The sequence below is a fragment of the Macrobrachium nipponense genome, chromosome 11 (genome assembly GCF_015104395.2).
Source record: "Macrobrachium nipponense isolate FS-2020 chromosome 11, ASM1510439v2, whole genome shotgun sequence".
NCBI lineage: Eukaryota > Metazoa > Arthropoda > Malacostraca > Decapoda > Palaemonidae > Macrobrachium > Macrobrachium nipponense.
Genome location: NC_061087.1, coordinates 87895054 through 87919835, shown reverse-complemented (window position 1 = coordinate 87919835; position 24782 = coordinate 87895054). Strand labels below are relative to the sequence as shown.

The window sequence follows — 24782 nt, the reverse complement described above, 5'->3', positions numbered from 1 at the left end:
CTTTACATGTACGTAATTCCAGTTTTCCAACATGATCAACTGTTAAAACACATTCAAAATGGCTCTTTCTAATAGAAAACACAAATTTAAGACTAACCTGGTTAGAAAATATGTTGTATATACTGTAGTTTAATATAAACACTACTGTGATATGAAAGGATTTACAGAAAGGCTACATGTACATGACCAAACTTTTTTATTGTTACCCTAAGTATCCAAATCATCTACTCTAGGTAAACCAAAATACAGTACTCTTAGAAAAGATAAAATTGAGACTTCTATTTCCGACTGAAATACTTACAACTATGGAATATTTGATTTCTACGAACTATCACTCTTCAACAGTACAGTTTTGCAGACTTAATAGCTCCTTTTAACATCTCAAAAACTAAAAATGTATTATAGAGAGGAAACATAGCACATATATCAATGTCTTTTTGGAAAACAAATAATGAAGAGAAAGCAAAGTTGTCTTTCAGTTACCATTCTAAAGTACAAAAGAACACACCATAATTCATTAAAAGACATTATCAAAAGTCCAGATCTAATTTCAAACAATTTCCAAAGGAAAGATGCTGCTTTCCACCACCAAACAAGAATAGAACCAAGGAAAATAAGCACATTCTGAGTAGTACAACTGAATACAGTAATATCAAAAGTATGCATTGGTAAAACTACACCCTGCTGAAAAATTAACATTTCACTAAAAAATGCCCAAAATAGGTACATATTACAATATTTATTCTACAAAAATACCTTTGTAAATATTTAAAAGAAATATTGCTGTGCATGCTTAATGATTACTATTTACATTACACAAAGTTCAATTAACAATATGAAAGTTCAATACTTTGCTGCACACATACTGCTATTGTACGTTCATCAGAGGAACATGTGGTATCATGAAATGTGACTGTGGATGACAAACAAACTAGAGTACATACACATGCACCTACTCAGGTGAAAAACTCATTACTTTCCAGTATCTTGCAGAAAAATACCAAAATGCTTCCTTTACTGCTGTTCTATCTCCCCTACAACAGCAACTGCTTCTATTTCAACAAGTCCTCCCTGTGGGAAAAACAAATATTTTGTTCAATAACAAACATACATTCAAAATATGCTATGTAATACTAATTACACTCAAGTCCATTATAACATTCCTGGACCCAATAATTATTACCCTGCAGTAATACTAAATTGCACTGCATAAAAACAGACAAGCACGTACTTCAGTATCTTAATTCTAATAAATTTTAAGAAAAAATATTAAAGCCATTCAATACACTAAAAATCCAAAAAAGCAAGATTGAGTAAAGAAGTGTTTGAAGATTTACTATCAACACACTTGATCCCTCAATTATTTATTGGAATCTATACATTATATCATGAGCTACTTCACAACAGGAAGCTTGAAGCCAAATAGTCACAAGAAGCTTCACTGGTATGAGCATAAGATAGTATCAAGGAGGATGGAGAGAGGCTAACTAACATAGGATCCTCATTTAACTTTATCTTCACCTACACAGGAATTAGATTTCTTACTTTCTCTAATACTGCATTTGCTCTACCTATCTTGAATCAAAACATTCATTTTCTCTATATCCCAATATTTACACTCCTTACATCTCTTTTTTGACAATCTATTCAAGCAATCTTTTGTTCCAAAAATCCCAAGTGAACTCTCAAATGATGAAACTGTTACTAACAACAATGACTCAACAAACCATTAATACTCAGTGTGGAATTCCTTTCAACAGCATTGCTCTTAGAAGAGACCTCTTCCCAAGGACAGGTAAGTAAACAATTGACTTGAAAACCAGAGACTCACTCAAACTACAAGCAAATGACAGGGTAGAACACAAACAGCCAACTAACCCAGCAAGGTATAACAAATTTTTGCTTTGCAACATCTGTACCATTACATCTATATGAAAGTTTGAGAGCGAAGTCAAGTATATATCTTAATCTTACCAGACCACCGAGCTGATTAACAGCTCTCTTAAGGATGGCCCGAAGGATTAGATTTTTTTATGTGGCTAGGAACCAATTGGTTTCTTAGCATGGGGACCTACATCTTATTCTTATTGTGGGATCCGAACCATATTATATTAAAAAATGAAAATCTAATCACCAGAAATAAATTCCTCTGATTCCTCATCGAGTGGCCACAGGAAACTAACTCGGGCTACCAGATTTATAGTTGAGCATGGAAACCCCACAGAAACCCATTCATCCAGAGAGAGAGAGAGAGAGAGAGAGAGAGAGGAGAGAGAGAGAGAGAGAGAGAGAGGAGAGAGAGAGAGAGAGAGAGAGAGAGAGAGAGAGACTCCCTTTCAAAAGCAAGATCAGTATACATGTAATACTATTTGGATAAAAAGCCTGGTATCCTGTAACCTGGAACTACTACAGCTTCAAATAAGATTTCTTCCTGGATTGAATGGATACTAACTCAATCTAAATCACATTCTAAAGCAATTTCTAATAACTAATATAAATATGAAAAGCATACCTTTGGTAAATTAGCAACTTGGTACGCTGCACGTGCTGGCACTGCTTCTGAAAAGACTGCAATTCAAAATCTTCCATTAATTGTGATTTACAACCAAATACTATGTTTAGTAATATATAATAAAGACTGTCCCTTTTTAAAATCCAATAACACTAACTGCACATAAGAACATGCTTGCATTTCAAATGTCAATATTTCTTTCCTCTTAAGAGGATGGCTAAATGTAATCTTTCAAAAATTTCCTATTAAGTTAAAAGTCCTGTATATATTTGGAACAATTATTTTAAAGATTGTACCATGGGAGATAGAGACCATGGGAGATAGTGCAGATAAGTATAATGCTAAAGTGGAAGGGATTAGTAGAAATTTGAGAATATTTGTGAAGGTTGCTGCTGAGGATGTAACACGACAGGCAATTAAGATGAAGAATGGAAAGAGAACAGAGATAGTGGTATTACAGGTGAAATGCTGTATAGTGGTAAAATTGTGAAAATCTGGCTAACCATGGCGTATAAAGTATGTCTAGACAAGGGAGGGGTTCTGAAGGAATGGGTGACAGAGACTGCTACTTTGTACAAAGGTGAAGGCGAAAGAAATGTAAAAGTTAAAGAATCATATCATTACTTAGTACACCCGGGAAGTGCCTAGAATAATTTTCATTGCATAAGTAAGAAAGATGACAAAACGTACATATGTTGGAGTAGTTAAAAGGTCAGTATTCAAAAAAGTATGGTTAAGTTTGAGATTGTTTGAGCGCATGGAAAGAATGCAGGATAAGATAGTAAGTGCACACAAAGTAAGTGCATGCTCTTTCCTCTAATACATAAGTATTAGAGGAAAGAGCAACGGCTGGATAGATGGTGTGAAAGATATTATAAAGGATAGCCCTTAATATACAGGAAGCAAGAAAGTACTTGCAAAACTAATGGTGAATGCAATACTGCATGTTATGGGGTTCAACATGCTGCTAATGTGCTTGTGTAGGCATAGGAAGCAGTTGCTGTGGAAGTTTTCTGCACAGGGGATAATCTATGATTCAATGGTTTAAAGTACGTACTAATATATCACTGAGCACTGTGATGGCTTTTCCTAAGTTGCTTGCCATCAGGGGAAATGGTAAAAACATGTAGGTGGACTAACAAGTCTTTGAGACATCTTAATCCTTGTAACATATTTTCCCACCATACATATCTCTTTTTTCCCATGGATGTTCAAGGGGCTTATATGCCAAACATCTGTCTTTTCTTTGAGGTCACTTGCTAATGTACATTCTAAAATGATAGATGAAAGGTGCATACATCACTTAATAAAACACCAAATTAGAACTTCTTTCCTAATTTACGAAAAATACAAGATAAACTAATACAAATGAGTAGTCCCTCAACTTCTTAGATGATTTTTTGAGGGTTTGGCCTTCTGTGGAGTACAGTTTGATAAGACAAGAACCCTATATTATAGCCTAAATCTGAAAAATTTCATGATATCCCATAGCCAAAGTAATTCCAGTTTCTAGCTTAAAATGATATTGTAATGATACAATTAAGTTTGTTCATACTTACCTGGCAGATATATATATAGCTGTATTTTTCCGAATCCGACAGAAATTTAAACACTTACGACACACGCAGTGGGAGTCAGGTGGTTAGTACCCATTCCCGCCGCTGGGAGGCGGGTATCAGGAATCATTCCCATTTTCTATTCATAATTTTTATTTCCACTGTCTCCTGAGGGGAGGTGGGTGGGTACTTGATTATATATATCTGCCAGATAAGTATGAACAAACTTAATTGTATCATTACAATATCATTTTGTTCATGAAACTTACCTGTCAGATATATATATAGCTGAATCCCACCTTTGGTGGTGGGAGTAGACAGAATAGAAGATTTTAGGAAACATATATATGCAGATAATTGATATCTTGATTCCTTACCTGTTAGCATAGCTGACTTCGTGGTTACTGCCGCGTAAGTCTGCTTGTGCTACTAGAGTTGCCAGCGAGGTAGAGACCTATATAGCTGGTGCACTCCAGATGATCTGTCAACAGGGCGAGACCACGACGTGACTAGACCATATTGACCATACCATGAGGGCTAAGAAGTAAAATAAATATATATATAAAAAATATATATCACCACCTGACCCACCTAGCCAAAGTTAAGGTGTGGTGTTAACTAAGGCTTAAGAGTTAAGAAGTCACCGTTGTCGGCGACTCAACTAACTAAATTAAGAGCTCTTCCTAACCATTTTCTACAGGATAGGATGAGTGGTACTTCTTGCCCCCAATATTGTGTCTGCAGACACGTATGGCCCTAGCGAGCAGCAGATCTCATATGCCATCTTCACATCTCGCAGGGAGTGTGAATTGAACACAGAGTTGCTTCGCTAAAACATGGTACTCAGGATGTTGCTGAGTGCCATGCTCTGTTGAAATGCTTCCGAGGCCGCGCCTCAACCTCGTGAGCATTCAAATCAAAAGATTTCAAATCTTTGTGCAAAACACAAAGAAGGAGCTTTTTTGAAAGGACCTCCTTAACAATAAAGCCAGGGTGTTCTTCGATATGGGCAAGTCTGGTCTTTTCGGAACACTGCAGATGTCCGTACGACTTCGACTTTCTTGAGTTTTATGTAGATAAAACTTGAGAGACCTGACAGGGCACAGGACTCTCTCTGGCTCCTGCCCCCTAACTTGTGCCATCCTTGCTTCCAAGCTCCTGGCCCAAGGACAAAACGGGTTTCCATTCTTAGGCCATAACGAAAAGCTTAGAGAGCACACCGCCTTGTGTTCTCTAAAGCCAAAACTTGTGACGATGGCTTAAAATCTCACTGACCCTCTTTGTGTATCTAGGGTGGTTAGAAAAATGCCTTCCTGATCACATGCAAGAAGTTAACAGGTAGGAGATGTTCGAATGCTTTGACATCAAGAACTTCAGACTATGTCTAAGTTCCATCTTGAAAGCTTCGATCTGGCGACATGCACAGTCAGTCCGTCTGTACTAAACGTCAGTGACCGACCAGTTTGACCAGTCAGACGAATCAGGACAGCAAGGCTGTACCCTGAAGACCATAAGGCACTATTCTTCTCGAAGGATGAGTGTCTGGACTGCCTGGGCGATTCAAGCTAAGCAAACCTTGGGGGGTGTATCAACGCAACCCAACGTCGTTAGCGAATCAACTCCTGAGCCCACTCCTGACTCGAGCTTCTGGTGCCAGGAGAAAGGAGCAAAAGAGCAAAAAGGCGATTCAGTCCCGAAGGACGAATGCCTGACAGTCCAACCTGGTCTCATGTTAAACGATCATCGGGGGGTGTATAAACGCAACCCGACTTCGTCAACAAGAAACTCAGGGCTACTATATGTCTCCTGATCTCGCACGAGTGGTCTGACCCCTCCGAGAAAACAGGTGAGACAAAAAGTAGATGGTGAGCGAGTTTCGAGATTACAGAACTCAAAGATCGTGAAGGGCTTGTTGTTTGACAGAAGCAAATCTCTGAGCCCAAAGGCCGTCAACAAACATATTTGCGTATTCTTTAATAGTGTGACTGCCAGCTAATCCCATTCTTCAAACGGAAAGGGGAAGAACTGCAATTCTTATGCTGTCAACATCTCATGATAGTCTGAACGTAGTCAGACTCAGAGCGGAGAGGTATAGGTACCTTTCGTGTTAAAGGAGGACCGACTCTCTCGGAAAAGGTCCTTGGAAAGGACGTGACCTCTGTGAATCTAGGGTCTTTGAAGGCCAAAATGGGGAGATTAGCGTCATGTCGCTCCCTGTGATGATATAATCATCTTATTACATTTCTAAGCGATTGAAAAAAGGGAAAAGAGACTAAACTTCCATCCCCGTTCAATATCATAATGGAGGTGGCGTTTAATGTTTCTGCTCCCGGATCGAGAATAAGGGAGCAGAGAAGAAGAAGCCTCTTCGTCCTCAACCTAGCGAAGAGATGAATGAAAGGACGTCCCTAAAGTCTCCACAAACTCTCAACATACTACTAAAGAAAGATTCCACTCGGAAGTCAGTAGTTGCTGCCTTCGATCGAGACGATTTCGCGAACGGACTTTTGCAATCCTGTAACGAACCTCTAGACTCTAGAGGATCGTTCCATTCTACGCCTGTTGTTATAATAGGCTCTTTCTCGTAAACCCGAACCGGGACCGAGAGAAGATACTTCCTAAGATATGAGAGAGCTGTGAAGATCAGAGTTGATATGGACCATGGTTCCAAAAAACTCGTTTCGAGGACTGGAGGGACGACTGAATTGCTTCCACTTCTTTCAGATTATGATCCAGGACATCTGAAACCCTCTCCAGATGTCCGGCACCTTCTTTCTATCACCTCAAGAGATACTTAACGCACCGAGAGATGTTCAGAATCATTCCTATATCTTTAATAAAATTTCAGTTTCCCCCCCGGTAGGAAAAAACTGTATGAGGTCTGAATTGCAGTCCTATTCAGGGAAAACAAACTTCTTTAGGAAGGAAATGGTCCCAGCAAGCTCACATTCCCTCACACAGTATGTTTACTTCCCTAATAAGGCTGCGCTTTGCCTAAGCAAGAGAGCATATAATAGTGCAATGTTGTGGTAGACTCGTAGTCCTATACCGTTGCGGTAACGAGCACCGAAAGGAGTAAGATATCTCTGTAGAACATATTAAGGCCAAACGAATGCAATGTTTATTCATTCATGTAAGAAATCCCCTCAATCTTAGGCTAAAGTCCGTGATTGTAGGGCAGAGATACAGTTCGTCAGTCAATCCCGCAGGAGAGAGAGGAGACGTAACTGCCAGCACAGAGATACGGTTAGTCAGTCAATCCCGCAGGAGAGAGAGACTTAACCTACCGCGCATGACAGCGAACGAGTTGGTACTGGCCTCGTTTGGACTGGAGGAGAAGACAGTGACAGCAGCAGCTTAACGATCGTCCGTCATAGTCCGTCTCTTAACTTTATGCCTGGGTTGCCAGCTAACCCTATTCTATGAAGAAAAAGGTCCGTTATTTTTAGCATAAAGAGACTCTCAAGCTGGTAATATTTAAGCGAAACAACAGAAAACGCTAAATATATAGATGCGTTTGTGTCGTCAGAACACTACCATACAACGGTAAAAGATAAATCGGAAACTCCTGGAAGGCTGCAGGGAGTAACGATTAAATGTCCTTAAAATGGACCATAGACCTCTCGGTTGCCATCCGAAGAGGTAACTACAGCAAGCGTATATGACTTGAACCAACCAGAAATAAAATAATGCAAGGCAAAATATGAAATTATATCACAAAGTTTGTTCATACTTACCTGGCCAGACATATATATAGCTGAATTCGGAAATACAGCACATACATATCTGACAGGCAAGTTTCATGAACAAAACTTAGGAGAATCGAAGCAGTCAGCTCAAGCTTCTTATGTTATTGGACATAAGGGTTCATTGACGTAGTCTACAAGTCTATTTCTTGTACGAGTCTGCGAATGACGAATGAGAGCTCTTCCAAATCTTGTCAATAAGAGCTTATTCGCTTACGCAATATCAAGTTAATGAGATGTTTGTCAATGAGAACTAACCCATTTACGGGACAAAGAGATATTTTGTCAATTGAGGGGATACCCACTTACTTGACAAAACGATAGTATATTGTCAATGGGGGAAAGTCACTGAATTGACAAAACGTAATCCAGGAAGTCGAGCATTTTATTTTCCGATTCCCGTCTCAAACGAGGAAGGGGCAAGAATCCTGTTAAGAGACTGGGCTTACGTCAGGTAGAACGACGATGTTCAATTCGGCAGCGTAGTCCCGACTAGGAACTAACAAAATCTATCATCTGAAAAGCCCTTTCAGATGGGCTAAAAAGCTGGCAAAATTATCCTGGGAAGAGGAAGAAACTCTCCAACCAGCTTCCTCTCCCGTATCACAACTAATGCCTGCTAAAGCTTAAAATTTATTGGCATATGGCAAAGGCAGTCCTGTCTTGCGCTTTCCTGAAGAGCGTACTTTTGATGAGTGCCTTTCCAAGAATCCTACTGAACGTTGCCGAGAGTCCTGACGTGCAGGACATCGAGCCTTTATAACCCGTAACTGCCTTATCGCAAAGTCTTGACTGCGGTAGTGGCAACTTAAATTTATTGGCAGAATGGCAAAGCTTGCGGTAGAGCAAACGAGAATTTCCCTTGAGCTTTCCTTAACTCCATCCACCTATGCGAAACGCAATATTAATTGACAGAGACCTCTTGAATTCACGAAACCCGATGTCTTGCTGGGTTTCGAAGAAGAAGTTGTCTGTTCACTTTAAGCTTACTCCGAAGCACTGCCTACTTCACATTCTTTGCAGGTGAGGTAGAAAGGGTATCATCGAAGGTAGAGGTAAAATCTTTAAGCCCAAATCTGAAACAAGAGCTTGAAGAGTTCAACAGAAACGTTCAGCCAGGCGACACACCTGGCGTGCGCTGGTGCAACGCTCGGCGTCCACTGGCGCGCACGCTCGGGTCCACTGGCGCGCGCTGGTGGCACCCGCGCGCCCCTGGCGGGTTGGGCGTCCGCTCTCAAAAGCTTACTGCTACTATGACTTCTTTTACGTATTTCTCGGTGGAAAGACGGACACGAGTTCAGGCGACGTTCGCCTTCTTACTTCTCACTGAAACGCATAACGAGAGAGAGAGAGAGAGGACGTGAAGCGTCCTCTTCTATAAAGCTTCTATTTAGAGGGCGCGAGTCCATCCGAAAGCTCCAACCCCTGCGCGGGGAGGACACGCTTCGGAGGACGAGAAGCAATCCTTCAGGATTCGTGCACGTGCTGCACTTAGGCAGTCTGGGGATTTTCATCAGAAACTGCCGAAGGCACGCCAGATCGGTGGGGGTTCCTCGTAACCCTCCTTCGGCTTTCGACATGCTCTCTCCCTGGTTCTGGGAGTCAAGCAGAGGTCCCGGCCTAGAGGCGAAACGACGGCCGATCTGACGCACCCTCACTACAAAAGGGTATCACTGCACTTCTGCACTTCACTTTTACTCTCTAAAGCAAGCACTTTCGATTCTAAGTTATGAATCGAAGGAGTATCAGAGAAAGGGCAATTTCTCTACAGACACTGCTTAGGGCCCGAAGGACAACACTGCAGGGTTAGGAGTAACAATTACAGAAGTAGCACTTCACAGCAATGAAGGAGAGCGAGCATCTCTCGTGTTCAGTACCCTGACTTTTGTTACTGATTAATTGCGTACATACGAATCATACGTCTTCCTTACGGAATTAGACATGTTTACTGATTAATTGCGTCATACGAATCATACGTCTTCCTTACGGAATAGACAAAGTCCTCACACTCCTTACATGACAAATCTCAACAAAGAAGCAAGGACCCATACCCCTCGTACATACCAAGTGCGAATCTACCGAAGCTTTCGGTAGCCACACCCTATCTTTGCAGACAACCCCGTCTGAAACTAGCCTAACTAGATTCAGATATTTTATGCAAAAATGAATCAAATTCAAATCAATTTAAGATAGCGTAATGCCTAGCCACAAATCCAAGTAAATAAATCAAAAGACAATTAGGATACTTAGCGGCAATGAAGTTTCCAAAATCTAAGATGGAGGTACTGAAAACAGGTGTTTTCAGCACCGGCGACAGAAAAATTATGAATAGAAAATGGGAATGATTCCTGATAACCCGCCTCCCAGCGGCGGGAATGGGTACTAACCACCTGACTCCCACTGCGTGTGTCGTAAGTGTTTAAATTTCTGTCGGATTCGGAAAAATACAGCTATATATATATCTGACAGGTAAGTTTCATGAACAAACTAAACTGTTCACTAAACCTGACATACAATATAACAGACTCTTCCAAAAATACATACTATATATAAGATAGCCTTGCAGAAACCATATTATCTGGTAAAAATCATAACTGATAAATACACAAGACAGTAAGAAAAATGAACCTAAACTTCTAGATATCTCATACTTACATGTTGAATATATCTCATTCACTTTTGCAAAATCATTGATGTCAGCTAGAAGAACTGTAGTTTTTACAACTGAAAAAGAATGAAAAGGATAAACAGATTTTGTCTCTTTAAAAGCCATTACTCCTCTAACAATATATTTTTTTGTGAACCAGAAAGCAAGTTTTTCTTCAAGAAATACAAATCCAATACTCAAAAAATAGTGAAAACATGTGTAATAAATCATTTTCAATTTGACAACATGAACAACACTAAAACAAATCCAAAGGCTCACCATTTTGAAATGTGCATCCTGCTGCTTCCAAGATATAACCCATGTTAGTGAGGGCAGTTTTGGTTTGTTGTTGAACATCACCATCGATGGTCATTGTCTTGGGGTCAAATCCTAGCTGCCCTGACACATACAAAGTATTCCCAGCCTGGATAGCTTGACTGTTGAAAGGGTAATTACATTTCAGTGAGTGTAAGAGTGTACATCATATTTTTTTTTTCACGTCAAAATAAGTTTGCAAGCATTTTCTTTTAAGGATACTCTTGGTAAACAAACATATTACTGGTTTAGTACAAACAAGGCATTTGTGAAAATTCATCAACATGAACAATTGATAAACTGTTGTATTTTTAAACAGTTATTGACTGATAAAAATGCAACTAAAGTCTAACAATAAAAGATAAAACTGGGAGTGAATTTTTGACAAATGAATAAAAGTATAGTAGAAAAAAAGGTTGATCTCCAAGTGAACATTTAACTTACTTGAAACTTTTGTTTACCTTAAAGGCAATTGTTAAAGCAAAAATCCTTAAACAGCAAGCCTTTACAGAAATAAACCCATAAAAAATGTACTAACATCCACAACACTAGTAAAAGTTCTATGGCTTTCTAATAAATAGAGACAGAATTTTGGTAACATGAGATGTATCTGGTTCCTTAGCATAGCTAATCAGGATGTTGATATTGTGCAAGATAAGAAGTATCACTCAGGTACTGCTAATGATGGTAGAAGGCAATCAAATAGTATTGTAATTAGGCTATAAAAAAAGACCCAAAAGTAAATCATCTGATGATGGTCTAGGCAACAAATACCCTTCAGAAATTGAAAATCCCTTCTAAGTAATTTTTTTTAATATGATAGAGGTCCTTGAATTCTATCTTTATCTAGAAAGAAAAGCTTTATCCTTATCTGGAAAGAAATAGAACAGGTACTCCAAATTTCCCAGCTGAACTATCTCAGGCTTTCTGAGTGAGGATGAGACCATAGCTCAAGATAAAGAGTTCCCCTGGTTACTGAGTACTACAGTTAAAAGCCTAATTCAATATTAAGAGCCAACTGTCGCTAAACAAGTCATATTAACCTTCAATAAAAGTTACAGCAGTAACCTAGTTAGGATGATGCCAAGTCAAGTATATATAATGTGGTTTGTAATCATTTGGCCAATTTCAGAAAAGAGCAGAGTAACCTACCTCTCGGAAAAATGTCCAAGTGCACCCTGGTGTGTGTCTTTATGAGCATTACTTAAGATTTCCCTCTGTCAAAGCAAAATCCCATATAACCTAGTTTCATTTCAGAAAATTCAGTCAATTGATCTTGGAACCTTCATAATTAGACAGCCTCTGAACAAGTGGCACACTTTCATGACACCTCAGCATGCAGCAGCATTTGTACAGTCACTAAGCTAAAAAGCCACCTGAGCTATGGATGACCTGTCATGAAAAGACCTTGGCTTAGGTCACAGTACAATATTTTAGTCTTGTGGGTAATAGCCAAGCTAGATCAAGGGAGAATGCAGGCTCCTGGCCAATACTGTACAGGATGAAACAAAGCCAGATCACAGGGCCCAAGGTGAGGTAAGGGTAAGAAAAGGTAAATTTTTCAGGGGAGATTTCACAAAAAATTTTCTTATAAAATTCCTTCTAATATATTTCAACAATACAGTACTAACATTTCTCATTCCATTTTCTTGCAAAAGTACTTTACGTAAGTGCCGATGGCAATACATCCTCTTTGTTTTTCAGGTGTACATAACAAAAAAATATTAATTTTCTGCTATGGTTTCCATTACAGTACATTGATTGAGGAGTACAATGTATGTGGAGAAGGAAAGGTGGATGGTTTATGACTTGTACCGGTAGGATACAGTACATAATTACATGACAAATCACATAAGTTGTTGAGAGCATAGACTATTACATCATGAAAGAGAACATGAATGTAGTAACCAAAGCCTGTAGACCAGTTTCCTAAAAAAAATAAGCCTGCCAAATGTTGTGTACACTTATCACTACTAAGTCTAAGGTTTGGATAGGTTATATGGGATGTGAATGATAAGGCACAAAGTCGATAAAACTTGAATGCTCAAGACATCAGTATCATGCTGTGATGGAACGAGCTGGCCCATATTAATGTTTGCCAAAGGGTATAAGCAATACCTACGTTGATAACAATACAGGCAGTCCCCGGTTATCAGCTGGGTGCTGATAAGGGTTCCGTTCTCAGCGGGGTACTGGCAAGTGAAAACTGCCATTGAAAAAACTTGGCGATTTATGGCGCCGAGTTTCAGTCATGGCACCTTAACTCTATTATTGGCACCCTATGGTGCCGATAACTGAAACTTGGCCTGTTATGGTTCAATAAATCACCGATTTTATGTCACGGTTCAATAAATCACCGATTTTATGTCACGGTTCAATAAATCACCGATTTTATGTCACTAGACAAGTGCCATAAAACTGGATCGCCATTAACCAGACCACCAATAACCGGGGACTGCCTGTATTACAAATGTGATCAATGACAGTTGATGGTAAATTCAAAGATCTCTTTCACCCAAATGATTATTTCAATAGATGAAATCTATGGTAATCACATGGAACAAGCACACAGGGGCCTTTGACTTGAAATTCAAGCTTCCAAAGAATGTTGGTTTCAACCTCCCACCACAGACCCCACACTGCAGCAGTAACCTGATTTTTTCATCAGCTCTGTATCATGACCAATTTGTTGTCGGAGCTTATTACAAAGTTCATGGTTCCAGTTTGTTTTAAAGTGTTTATGAAAAATTTTTTTGTCGGTGCCATTTTTCTCCTACGTTGTCTTCCCCACCTCCTCTTCATCAATATACCATGGCATGACAGCCCTACCTGCAATCCTGATGGGATCATGGGATCATATTTAGCAATTTGACCAAGTAACATGTGTGATCTAAAGAGGAATTCATACTTCCAAGATTCCTGCTTCAGTCATAGCTATGCTAACTTGGACTGTGTGTGATAGCTTAGTCATTTCAAAATAATGAATTTTCCTTAGCTTTCAATGAAAAACAGTAGGTGATTAACAGGTGTTCAAAGTCAAGGATAAATTATGCATTAAGATAAAATGCCATTCTTGGAGGTGTACATGTTCAGAAAATTAATATCAGCTTGGGACAGTACTGGAAAAATAAGAGATCATTAACATCTTACCAAATTCAGTCTGATGTGTAGCTAAACCATTACAACTCCCTTATATACTAAAACAATGGAGTAACTCTGTGAGAATCCTGTGTCTTAGGCCTTAGAGTAAGGGTAGAGTAGGTAACCAAGGGCTGCCAATTCCCTTTGGGTTAACCTATGAAGTAGACAACAAATAAGCACTATTTAGCTTGCAAGCATATATACCTATTTTCTTTAAACTGGGCTAGATCACATGGCTGTCATTAGCTACATTGCCGAACTTCTTCCCGACATATAATCCAACTATGTATGTACAGTTAATCTCCATCCCTCGATCAGTTCATGGTTCTGTAATCAGGGTCATAAAATCCTACTACTCTCACATGCTGTCCAGAAGAAAGACACCGTTCCAGGCCAAGACTGACTTAATTTACAACCTATCATCACTTGGTATTCTATCTTCAGTCACACTGAATCACGTTCATCAGTAACTCTGGGCTAGATATTGGGCATTTGTAGAATTCATTTACATGATTATACAAAATGAATAATTTATCCTACCATATCAAAACAGTTTAACGTATGATCTCAATCCTTCATTTAGGCTACTATAATTCTTTATTAACTAGTATATAACTCGATCTTTACTCATGAAATTCCAGGTCTTTCGCTCATTTTACGTCTTGACAGTTAGACAACCAGAACAAGTATCAAGCCATTTACTGTTTCTGACCTGGTATAATGAAATGAGGCATCATTTCTGCTACATCTACACGACATCCCAACAGAGGTCATGGTTTTATAAATCAAATCTAGTCTAGTTAAAGTAGCAACGTCTAAATTGTAAATTTTTGCAGCAATTTTGGTTTGACTACTAGGGTAAAAAACCGCATGGTACAGGGGTGGACCAAGTACGATCAGCGTGAACAACCCTAACAAAAGTACATTATAACGCGTCCTGACATCGGAGATGGGCATCAGTCGGACTTCTTGTTGGTGAGAAACGGAGCTAAAGACCTCTACTCCGGTGTCAGGACGCGTTATAATGTACTTTTCTTGGGGTTGTACACATTGATTGTAAATGGTCCAGCCCTGTACCATGCGGTTTTTTACCCTACTACCTAGGTATAGGATCCAGCTGAGGATGACAGGGCGAGTTACTTATAATGTCACTCATAATTTATGGTGCCCTGGGTCAAGGTAAATTGTGCGTTGGTGCCACAAGGTTGTAGGAAGCACCTCCAGTTATTCACTAGCAGAACGACAGGATCAGGCTCTAACATCACTTCCAAACAGAAGCTTATCTATACTAGTCCCCATGTTTCCGATGTTTAGTGTTGCTTGGGTGGCCAAAGGTGGCAAAGCCACATGGCCAGGTCAGATCATGGCGCCGTACGTGAGGTTAGGAAAGGTTTAGCCTAGCCTACCTGGGTAGTACCTAGTATAGGCTTAAGTATAATTTTTATCTGAGGAATCTATGACCGTCGTTTCACAACATACTACTAGGTAACCCAATTAGCCGACTTCTCGACTTATAAGGGTATGCAGGTAATCGATTAGATTGCTAGTTCAAAAATAACGTTTGAAAGTCGTTGCACCGTAACTTGTCCGGCCGAAAGGCCTTAAGTGTAAAGCCCATAGGTAGGCTATCTACTAAAATTAACACCATTGGTACTAGCCATCTGCATATATGGCATGGGCCTTGCTGTATCAAAACTCAAGCAGACAGACGGGTATTACCTACATTAGCTTAACCTACCAAAGGCTAATACCTAGTAGCTAGTATACCTAGCTAGCTAGTAAGCCAAGTAACCTAGTAAGTGACTACCTAACAAAACATCGCAGACCACATGTTCTTTCCCAATTAGAAAATTACTTATTTTACTGTAAATGCAATATGACAGTCAATTCTTCCTTTCATACCTGTAAGGTCCAATTGCAGCTGGTGCTTTCGAGGTCTGAATAACTTTACGGATGATTTTTGAAGACATTTTCGCGAGACAATACGGACGTGGGTCTACAAGTCAAGTTTGAACGCCAGCTCCCGAGACAACAATTGGCAGACGACGCACCGGTGCCTCGCAATGTCGTCTTACATAAGTTGCTAAGTTCTGAATAATTATATTATTACTGGATTACATGGACACGGTTTCATCGTCATTATCTAAAATAGATACTCTAATACATGTAATAATTGAATTTAATAATCGTTAGACCTACAGTACACTTTGCAATATAAATAAAACTCTAGGGTGGATGGCATTATGAACACACCCTCACGTTCTCCATACCCATTGGTTCAAGAAGGCAGCGTCCCATCCCAACTTGGTGGAATTACGTCAACTCAAATCCAAGGTCGACATTATGATATTTTTGGCTACTCGCAACCTGTTGCCGTGCCCATGTATTTGCCGTTTATACAACGACAAAAGAATCGCAATATCTTTTCAAGAGAAGCTATGGTTAATATAAGTTACGTAAGAGATCCATTAAATGAAAAATCTAGAATCATAAGTTTTTTTTTTCTTTTTGGTGGGGGGGAGGGGGGGGGGGCAATTCAGTACTCTTGCAAAAGAGAGATGTGCTTGTAACCGCAATATTACATCTGTGAAAGAATAAGAAGTGGTTGCTATAAATAACAGGCTACTGTTATATGCGATACGAAATTTCCAAATTACTCCCCTGACGTTTGTACTCATAATTTCCCTAAGGTTTGATGAGGCCATAAAAATACCATTGACCCAGTGATTTAATGTCCCTTATGATGTACAAAGGTGAAAATTTAGAGCCATTCATAACAGCAACTTTAGCGATAAAGAATAAACAAATGCACCTTCAGTTAAAAAGGTACTTGGTGAAGCCACGCTGCATCATTATCACATAGCACGTGTCGCAACTATTTATATCATGCTCCATTCACTTCTATTTTTCAGATGTCATTAATTTTTGTGGAATATTGATAGCAACTTCTTTTATATGTTCGCGTCACATATCATTTTCAATTAACATCCCATAACATTTATTTTTTTCCGTTGCTAAACAATTTTAGGCCTGAGCATCGTAGACCTATTTGTTTTTTCAATACACATGTTCACTTCGGCTCTTGGCTGATTTTCATGGTCTCACCATGAAACCAGTTTGAGAGAATCAGTAAGAAGCATCTCAGGAGTCGGATGGCAAGATAGAGTAAGATATGATACCATAATGGAAATCACAAAAGTGTCATGTGCAGATGAGATAAGAATGAAAAGCGCGGTTGACGTTGACATCCTACTTCGTATACACGAAGGGCGAATGTTAATAGATACTGTCAGCTGGGCTCCTATATGACACATTCCTAAGCGCAAGACTTGGAAACGAGGATGATTGTTGACTGACACTGTAATAAGCCGTAAGCTTTATTATATGAATATTGCGAGATTCACTATATACTAGGGACCAACTGATAAGATTTAAGTGTATAACTGGTTTCTATCTCTTTTTTAAGGTCTCTGGCAGCTATATATCTATAGAAAACAAGTATATTGATGTTTGCAAAAAAAAAAAAAAAATTTAGTTAAGTACAATCTACGTTGCCTATGATAATCGTGATGGTAGCAATCTCTTATTCTACTTTTTAAAAATCATTGTTTTCATTATAGTGGGAGCAGTATCAATGATTGCCAGTTTAAGTTTGCAAATTACAGTTACCATTAAAGAGTACGTTGAAGGGTTCACATTATCTAAAAGTCTTTCCAAGACATATTCAAGGTCAAAATTATTGTAAAACATTGCCAATAAGACACTCTTCATACCAAAAGGCCACAAGTAAGTTGGTATGTGTTATAGGCAAGGAGCCAACAAAAATTTTCGAATCAAAGTTGCTGATAAATTTTGAATCCATCAATTTCAAATGTGTAAATAATGAAAAATGAAGTGCAACGTAATTAGAGCAACTGCATGATGATGTGTGGTCAGAGACGCCGGGATGCCGCAAGCAAAGCACAATATGTTGCCAAAGAGGAGTGGAAAAGCATTTACAGACACAATAAAGTTCTTTTTCCTCTGGTGTCAGTTTACAGTGCTGGAAGATATGTGAATGTGATAATTGTAATTTATGCAAATGTAATAATTGTAATTTATACATTTTTTGTATTTAGTTCACAAATGTCTTCTAGAAACTTTGATAAGGCCTTAAGATCACTTTAAAAGTTATCGAATTGTCTTACAACATTTTTTCTGTAATAATGTCATTCATTGTTCCAGTAGTTGTGCATGAACAAAGGAAAAAGTGTACTGAATTTCATAAGTTATAACTCTCTACAAAATGGTTTTGGTAACAAAGGGGGATTCGGGAAAAAAAAAACACGATGCTAAGTATAATAAACTGATTTTTTTTCTTTTGTCCCGTTAAATCTCTTCACCATTAGATTTTACGACTTAAAGGCGGGTGACAGTCCACGATGTTCAGCAATATGGAAGATCTCGCTCGTTGTTGTACAGGGCTGAGGGACAACCGCAAATCCTCTCTTCTCTCTCTCTCTCTCTCTCTCTCTCCAATATCCTCAACTCGAATTCTTTCCGCTTTTTTGGATACTACACTTCTCGCTACAAAGCCACAAGATCCAAGTGCAAGAAATTGAAAGTGGTTATGATGTTCTGTAGCGGAAAACGAACTCACGTCACAGGCCCGTACCCAGAGTTTTTTTATGGTGGGGGACGGGTTCCAAAATTGTACTTTTTCTTTTATAAGTGTCATTGCATATATTGGTATATACAAGATGAAACAATTGAAAATTTTATTTTAGTTATATTAAGAAGAAAAATTGGGTAAGCGGTCTATGCCCTTCTACTCGATTGGATGTTATTCAAAGTACTGACTTTGGTTAACAGAATTTTACTTATAATGTTGAAAGTTTGCACCGAAATTCAAGAATATTTCTTTAAGTTTTATTGATTGATTCATTTATGTTAACAATAACATGCATATTACTTTATTTGTTGTTATGTTATATAGTTTGACTTAACAGAAAACAATAATCATTTATTACTTTGGAAGTACAGTTCAATGAAAAGGATAATTACAAAAACTATGGACTTCCAGAAATTTGAGGGGGCGGGTTCATTCGAATACCGCACCCCCCCCCCCCCCCCCCCCTCCTACTTCAGTACAGGCTTACATCACCATAATCACAACGATAGTTCTACCTCTTACTGGATTTATTCCAACTTTTCTTGATAACCTTCATGCACAATTGTGAGAAATTTACCAGTGTATGTTTCCAGTAATATTTTGGATCTAGTGCTAGGAGGAGGTTTATCTACAGTAGCTAAGATTAACGTATGAGTTTATTGGCACCTCTGGTGTCCATTATGTAGCATTGTGGAATAATCGCGACAAAACATAACGTTATAGCGTTTTTTTTTTTCTGGCAAAAGATATGCAGTTCAATTTGGCTGTGGAGAAAAGATGAAAATATAATGTCCATAAAAGCAAACGAATCACATTCAAAGAAAACAATCATGTGAGGATGTTAATAAAGGTAAAGAAGGAACATAATAAAGTTGATGACAACCTACTGAATGTAGTTAATATAGGACATTACCTGAGAAATGTAGTTTCCCTAAACATGATCTAAATACTGAAATGTTAAAAATGCTTGAGCATAAGTATATAGGCTAGTTACCTGATTAGACTGCGGTATCTCTTTAAAATGGTTTCCCAAATGATTTACTGAAGTTACAATTCTGATTTGATCATAAATCCCAATCAGAAAAGCAATTCCAACAATATATTTGTCCTCCCATCCTGTCTGAGCTTCCCTGGCTGCTTATTAAAGCAAGAATAAAGCAACAAATGTCTAACAGAGCTCCCTGAGCCATTCACGTCATCATTGCAACCACACGTAGTGGCATGTGTGATCATACACTAATCTCACGGACCCAATATGTGGCGATTTGTCAACGCATTGCCACAGAAAATAAAAATATGTTAGAACTCGAGCGTCAGCTGCTAATAAACAGCGGTGACCGGTCTTAATGGGAACGAGAGTAAGTTCAAAGAGGTTCAGAGTGTGGAGTAACGGAGTAAGTAACTGCGAAACGGGAGAATGTGCTCCGAATTTTACCAAGTGCATCTGCTGTATGAAAGATACGTAGAATCTACGCTGAGCTTCTTCCAACGACGTTACAGATGTGAACGTCAATAATAAGAGTGCGGAACTTTTTTTTTATCAATCTTAGTCTATAATGTCCTAAATATTATCCTTGTACACTGTAAACTTTAAATGGCAAATAAAAAGAAGTCTGCTCCGTAGGAGACGTCCAAAGATAAACGAAAATCTTATCTCCAAAGCATTCGCCTTCGTTCACTGCGATTTCCTTAGCCCGTCCGCTCTTCCAACTCATGTTTACCTTTTTTTCACCGATATGCCCGATTCGTTCTACCCACCGTTCGCGTCCTTGTTATCCTTTGATATTCTGGTTCTCTCTATACAAGGCCATATCCTGGATTCAGTTTATCCACTGTAAAATATTAGAACGAAATAAGAACACTGAAACAATAGAAGAACAAGTACTTTAGTAATAGAGATGATGTACTGGATTCAGTTTATTTACTTTCAGCCACATGAAATAAAAAATTAAACAATATTAGGACAAAAAATCGTGAAAATTCAAATAATATTTAGGGGCAACAAGAATAAGCTGAATTCAGGATATGTATTTTGTATTATTGCAATACTTATACCTCTATCGTTGGTACTTTTTGGTAGGGTCAACAAGACTTTCGGACCCCCTGTACATAATTCCATATTCAGTAGTTGCCTCACGGCAGCCTTTTCTTACAACCTTCTCTAAGCACTCAGATATGTGACAAATGTAGAAAATCACTCCCTAATGTGACCTTGAAAACATATGTATAGTTAAGCACTCCCGACGGTTCTGAAATATGTTTTCAACCTTAAACGCATTACACTGTTTAAAAATTTCATTATTGACAAAAAATATACAAATCTAATGATATAGTGTCATAATAACTCAGGTGGATTTCTGGGGTGACAAGAGAGGATAGATCCGAAATGACTACATAAGGGGGTCGACTAAGGTGGTGGAAGTATCAAATAAAGTGCAGGAGGAGAGGGTGAGATGGTATGGACACCTGCTGAGGAGAGATGAAGATCACGCTGGGAGACATACTATGGGGATGGAAGGTCAAGGAAGAAGAAGAGGGAGACCAAGAAAGAGATGGAAGGACTGTGTGAGAGGAGACTTACATGAGAAGGGAATTGATGAGGCAGAAGCACAGGATAGAAATAGATGGAAACGGCTCATCCTCAACGGCGACCCCATATAAAAATGGGAATCTAGCTGGGAAGGAAGGGTCATAATAACGTAAACGTCTTTAAAGTGAATACTTGAGTAAAAAATTATATTTGAAATTTATAGTTATATCTGACATGCTTATTTATTGAATACATAAACAACATATAAAAAAATCGAATCAAAATAATATTGACTTGCAATCGTTCCTCAGAATCTACGACACTTGTTCTTTTGGATTCTTTCTTTCCATATATATTCATGCAAGTAAGAGTTTAGCAATTCTCTTCTACATCCGATCATCCGTTTTATTCATACTTTGTGTTTATTCCAGTAACTCTCGGCTGTCTGTGTGGAAATAGCAGTAGTTCTGTCAACAAGATCTAATTAAGGAGTGGTAAACAATAAGGTAAGCAAATCCTAGGTCTCTTTGAATGTTGCAATATGCTTTCAACTGATCACTGTGAACAGTTTTTTCTGGCATGATGGCATCACTGCTTTTCTTATTATATCGGTAATAATGTTTCAGCATTGCGCGAGTCGACTATCTGCATGTAGCCACAAGCTGGTGACGAAGATGGATCAACAATCCCAAATATCCACAAAGGATTCTGAGGAGCACGTCCCCTGTGGTGCTTTGGTGTATGGCTAAAACAAGATTCATTGATTTGCACTGTTATCCCTGGCTATTGACATATCTCAAAAACCTTTCGAAAGGTTTTTGAGATATGTCAATAGCAAATTACCTTCCATTCAATTTACAGTGGAATATGAAGTGGAAAATAAGCTTCCCTTTCTGGATGTTTTGGTATGCCATGACCCTATTACATTTAGTTTTAAATTTAGTGTTTACAGAAAAGTGACTAATGCTGAAGCTTATGTCCACTTCTATTCTTTTCATAATAATGAAGTAAAGCAAAATATAATGATAAATTTCATTCTAAGAGCCTTGAAAATGTGTGATCCTGAATTTCATCATATAAAAGAAGTTTTTAGAAAATTATGCTATCCAGAAAATTTCATAAATAATGCCTTCACAAAAGCCAGAAGGATTTTCTACATAAAAAGTCAATATGAATACAAAAAAGAATAAAAAAAGTATCTAACCTTACCATTTAATCCTAACTTACGAAATATTAGGAAAACAGTGAATGAAAAAGGCGGAAAAAAGGTCAACCTGTTCTCCAACTATAAGAATACCCTCAAAGGCTGTCTCATGCAAAATAATCACTCCAACCAAAGCTTTAACAAAGAAATTGGTGTTTATGAAATACCTTGTCTGGATTGCGATAAGAAATATTACACAAAAGAGCCTGTAATTTGCATGCTGAGAATAATGCATTAGTCTCACATAGTTTAAATGACGATCACCGCATAAATTGGAGCGAGTCAAAAGTAATTTTCAATAGTAAAGATACAGGCATTAGAAGGTAATAAAGCCTTTACGCAGGAAGATTTTATCTTAAATGAAATGATTTGCTTTCATTTTATAAGAGATTATAACAAAGAAAGCTTGCAGAGTAATAACACCAATAATCTCTGATACTGCCGCTGCCTCATCTTCTTTCGTTCAGGTAACAGGGACACACCCAGTGCCCCTTGTTGCAGACGCCCAAGCTGCTATGAAAACAGACCAAATGATTCAAGAGACAAACCGCCACTTCGAAGATCTAGGCGATTAGCTGGTTTGCCGTTGGAGAATGAGGGGATAACATGTAGAGCCAACCACCCATCTTCAAACAAGCTACCTGTAAACTAGTCAAAAAAACAAAGTTTTTGTATGGTCACTGCATGTAATTATAGTCAGATTGCAGGTCATCGAAAGCTTTCTGCTTTGTATTTTAAATAACAAGATCAAACAGACATATTATTGTGGATTTACTTCTCCATTTTATTTTGTTGTTTCATGTGATTATGAGTTTTCTTTGGATTATAATTATAAGTATATATATCTAAAACAAATTTCACGAAAGAAACTGAACAAATCAATAACTGGCACTTTTGAAACACTCAATAATTGAGTGGTTTGCAATTTATTCCATTCCTGACACCATTTAAAAAAATGCCTGCTATCCAATTTTGCAAGAAAATTTTTATGTAATAAAAAAAACGAATCTTAACGAATTGATTGGTAGTGCTTATTTTCCTACATTCTTTAACTTGGCACTTCTAGACGTATTTATCTTGAACTGAAGAGCACTTAGTCCTGTTCATTAAAACTTGACACACACAGCACTTTAGTTCTCTTCTCAGAAGATGCTGTTGTATCATCCAGTTAATTGCAGGAAGCGGATCTTCAAAAAGAGAAGGGTTCTAGTATACGATTCATGTTCCTGCCCCGTGGGATACCTTGTGCCAATGAAACTTGACACAAACGTTCACAGTAGGTGTGAGTGACATGTAAATGACGCAACCAACTCATAAATTCAAAAATTATAAAATTCCTGTAAAAAAGTAATTCCAAAATTCCATGGGCAGAGACGCGAAGAATGATCAACTCATCAAATCAGCCATCTCCAAAAGGAGGCCGCTTTCTTTCTGGAACTCTATTCGACATTTCAAAGAGTAAATCCTTTATCGCGACATGATGTCAATGGAAAAATCAAATCTTTGTAAAAAAAATTCTCGAGATTACGACCTTAAATAGGTTTTGATTCGCTAATAAAATTAATTATTGACATAACAGTATTTTTTCGAGAACGCAGACGAAATTTCCTTCACAAGCAGTATCACTGACAAAGGCAGAGATAACCTTATCTATAAGCCTGTAATCTTTCACGTGACAGAGGTGTAGCTACGCTGCAGGCAGAGAAAACGGGAATAGGGCAAGTTCTTATTCGTGCTTTGGTATTATAAACTCGAAAATAAATAAATAAAAATTCTTGACAAAAGTCGTTTATAAGAACTGAGTATGGATAGTATCAAATCTAGCTTCATGGGAGCTGTATACCGAATAATGAAATAAACAAATGTTTCAATACATGAATAGATAACCACTACTACTTCTTTCCGGGTTAATCCAATGTCGGGGTCGTTGTTTTCAATGACATTTTTCCAGGTGTTTCCAATACTGACTGAACGGCTCTATGGGAAGGTAAGGACTAGTATAAATGCCTAAAATGGGGAAAATGTGTTGAAACAAGGATCAAGTAAAAATAAGCACTCCCTGGAGAAAAATCAAGGCGTCTCATAACAGCTCAATATTGGTAATAATAATATATAATATGCAGATGTAAAGTAGTTTTATTTTTACCATTTTAACCCTTTGCTCTCGTGACGAGATTGAGAACTCATCATTAACTAATGCACGCGTTTCTCAGTTGATTCAAATGCACTTAACTCTACATACTGTGAGAAATATCTACTATGGTAGGAGATAAAACTTCTTTTGCCTAGCTAATTTTCTCATAACGGAATTTTATTTTCATAGGTCCTACTATAATTCTTGTATGAGCGCATTTAAAAAAATTCTTGACTGATAGCTTGTTATTGTCTCCCAGTCGTTTTATTGCATCACGTGAATATTATCATCTCTACTACTGCTTGCTTGAAAGAACTATAACTTTGGCAAGAGCAGAGAATTTGTG

General features: G+C 38.2%; 1 protein-coding gene and 1 long non-coding RNA gene across 2 annotated transcripts; one reads left to right on the top strand and one right to left on the bottom strand.

Annotated features, from left to right (window-relative positions):
• Positions 1 to 179: 179 nt before the first annotated feature.
• On the bottom strand, positions 180 to 15978 carry LOC135207004 (2-iminobutanoate/2-iminopropanoate deaminase-like). Its single transcript, XM_064238631.1, has 5 exons — positions 15820 to 15978; positions 10741 to 10898; positions 10470 to 10538; positions 2513 to 2568; positions 180 to 1071 (listed from the first exon to the last, which is right to left on the bottom strand). The coding sequence occupies exons 1-5, from the start codon at positions 15885 to 15887 to the stop codon at positions 1015 to 1017; spliced, it is 408 nt and encodes a 135-aa protein (XP_064094701.1). The 5' UTR covers positions 15888 to 15978; the 3' UTR covers positions 180 to 1014.
• A 4945-nt stretch (positions 15979 to 20923) lies between these two features.
• Positions 20924 to 23492, top strand: LOC135209295 (uncharacterized). The gene is made up of 3 exons (XR_010313343.1): positions 20924 to 21267; positions 21530 to 21604; positions 21725 to 23492. It is a non-coding gene; the product is annotated as an uncharacterized LOC135209295 (long non-coding RNA).
• The last annotated feature ends 1290 nt before the right edge of the window (positions 23493 to 24782 follow it).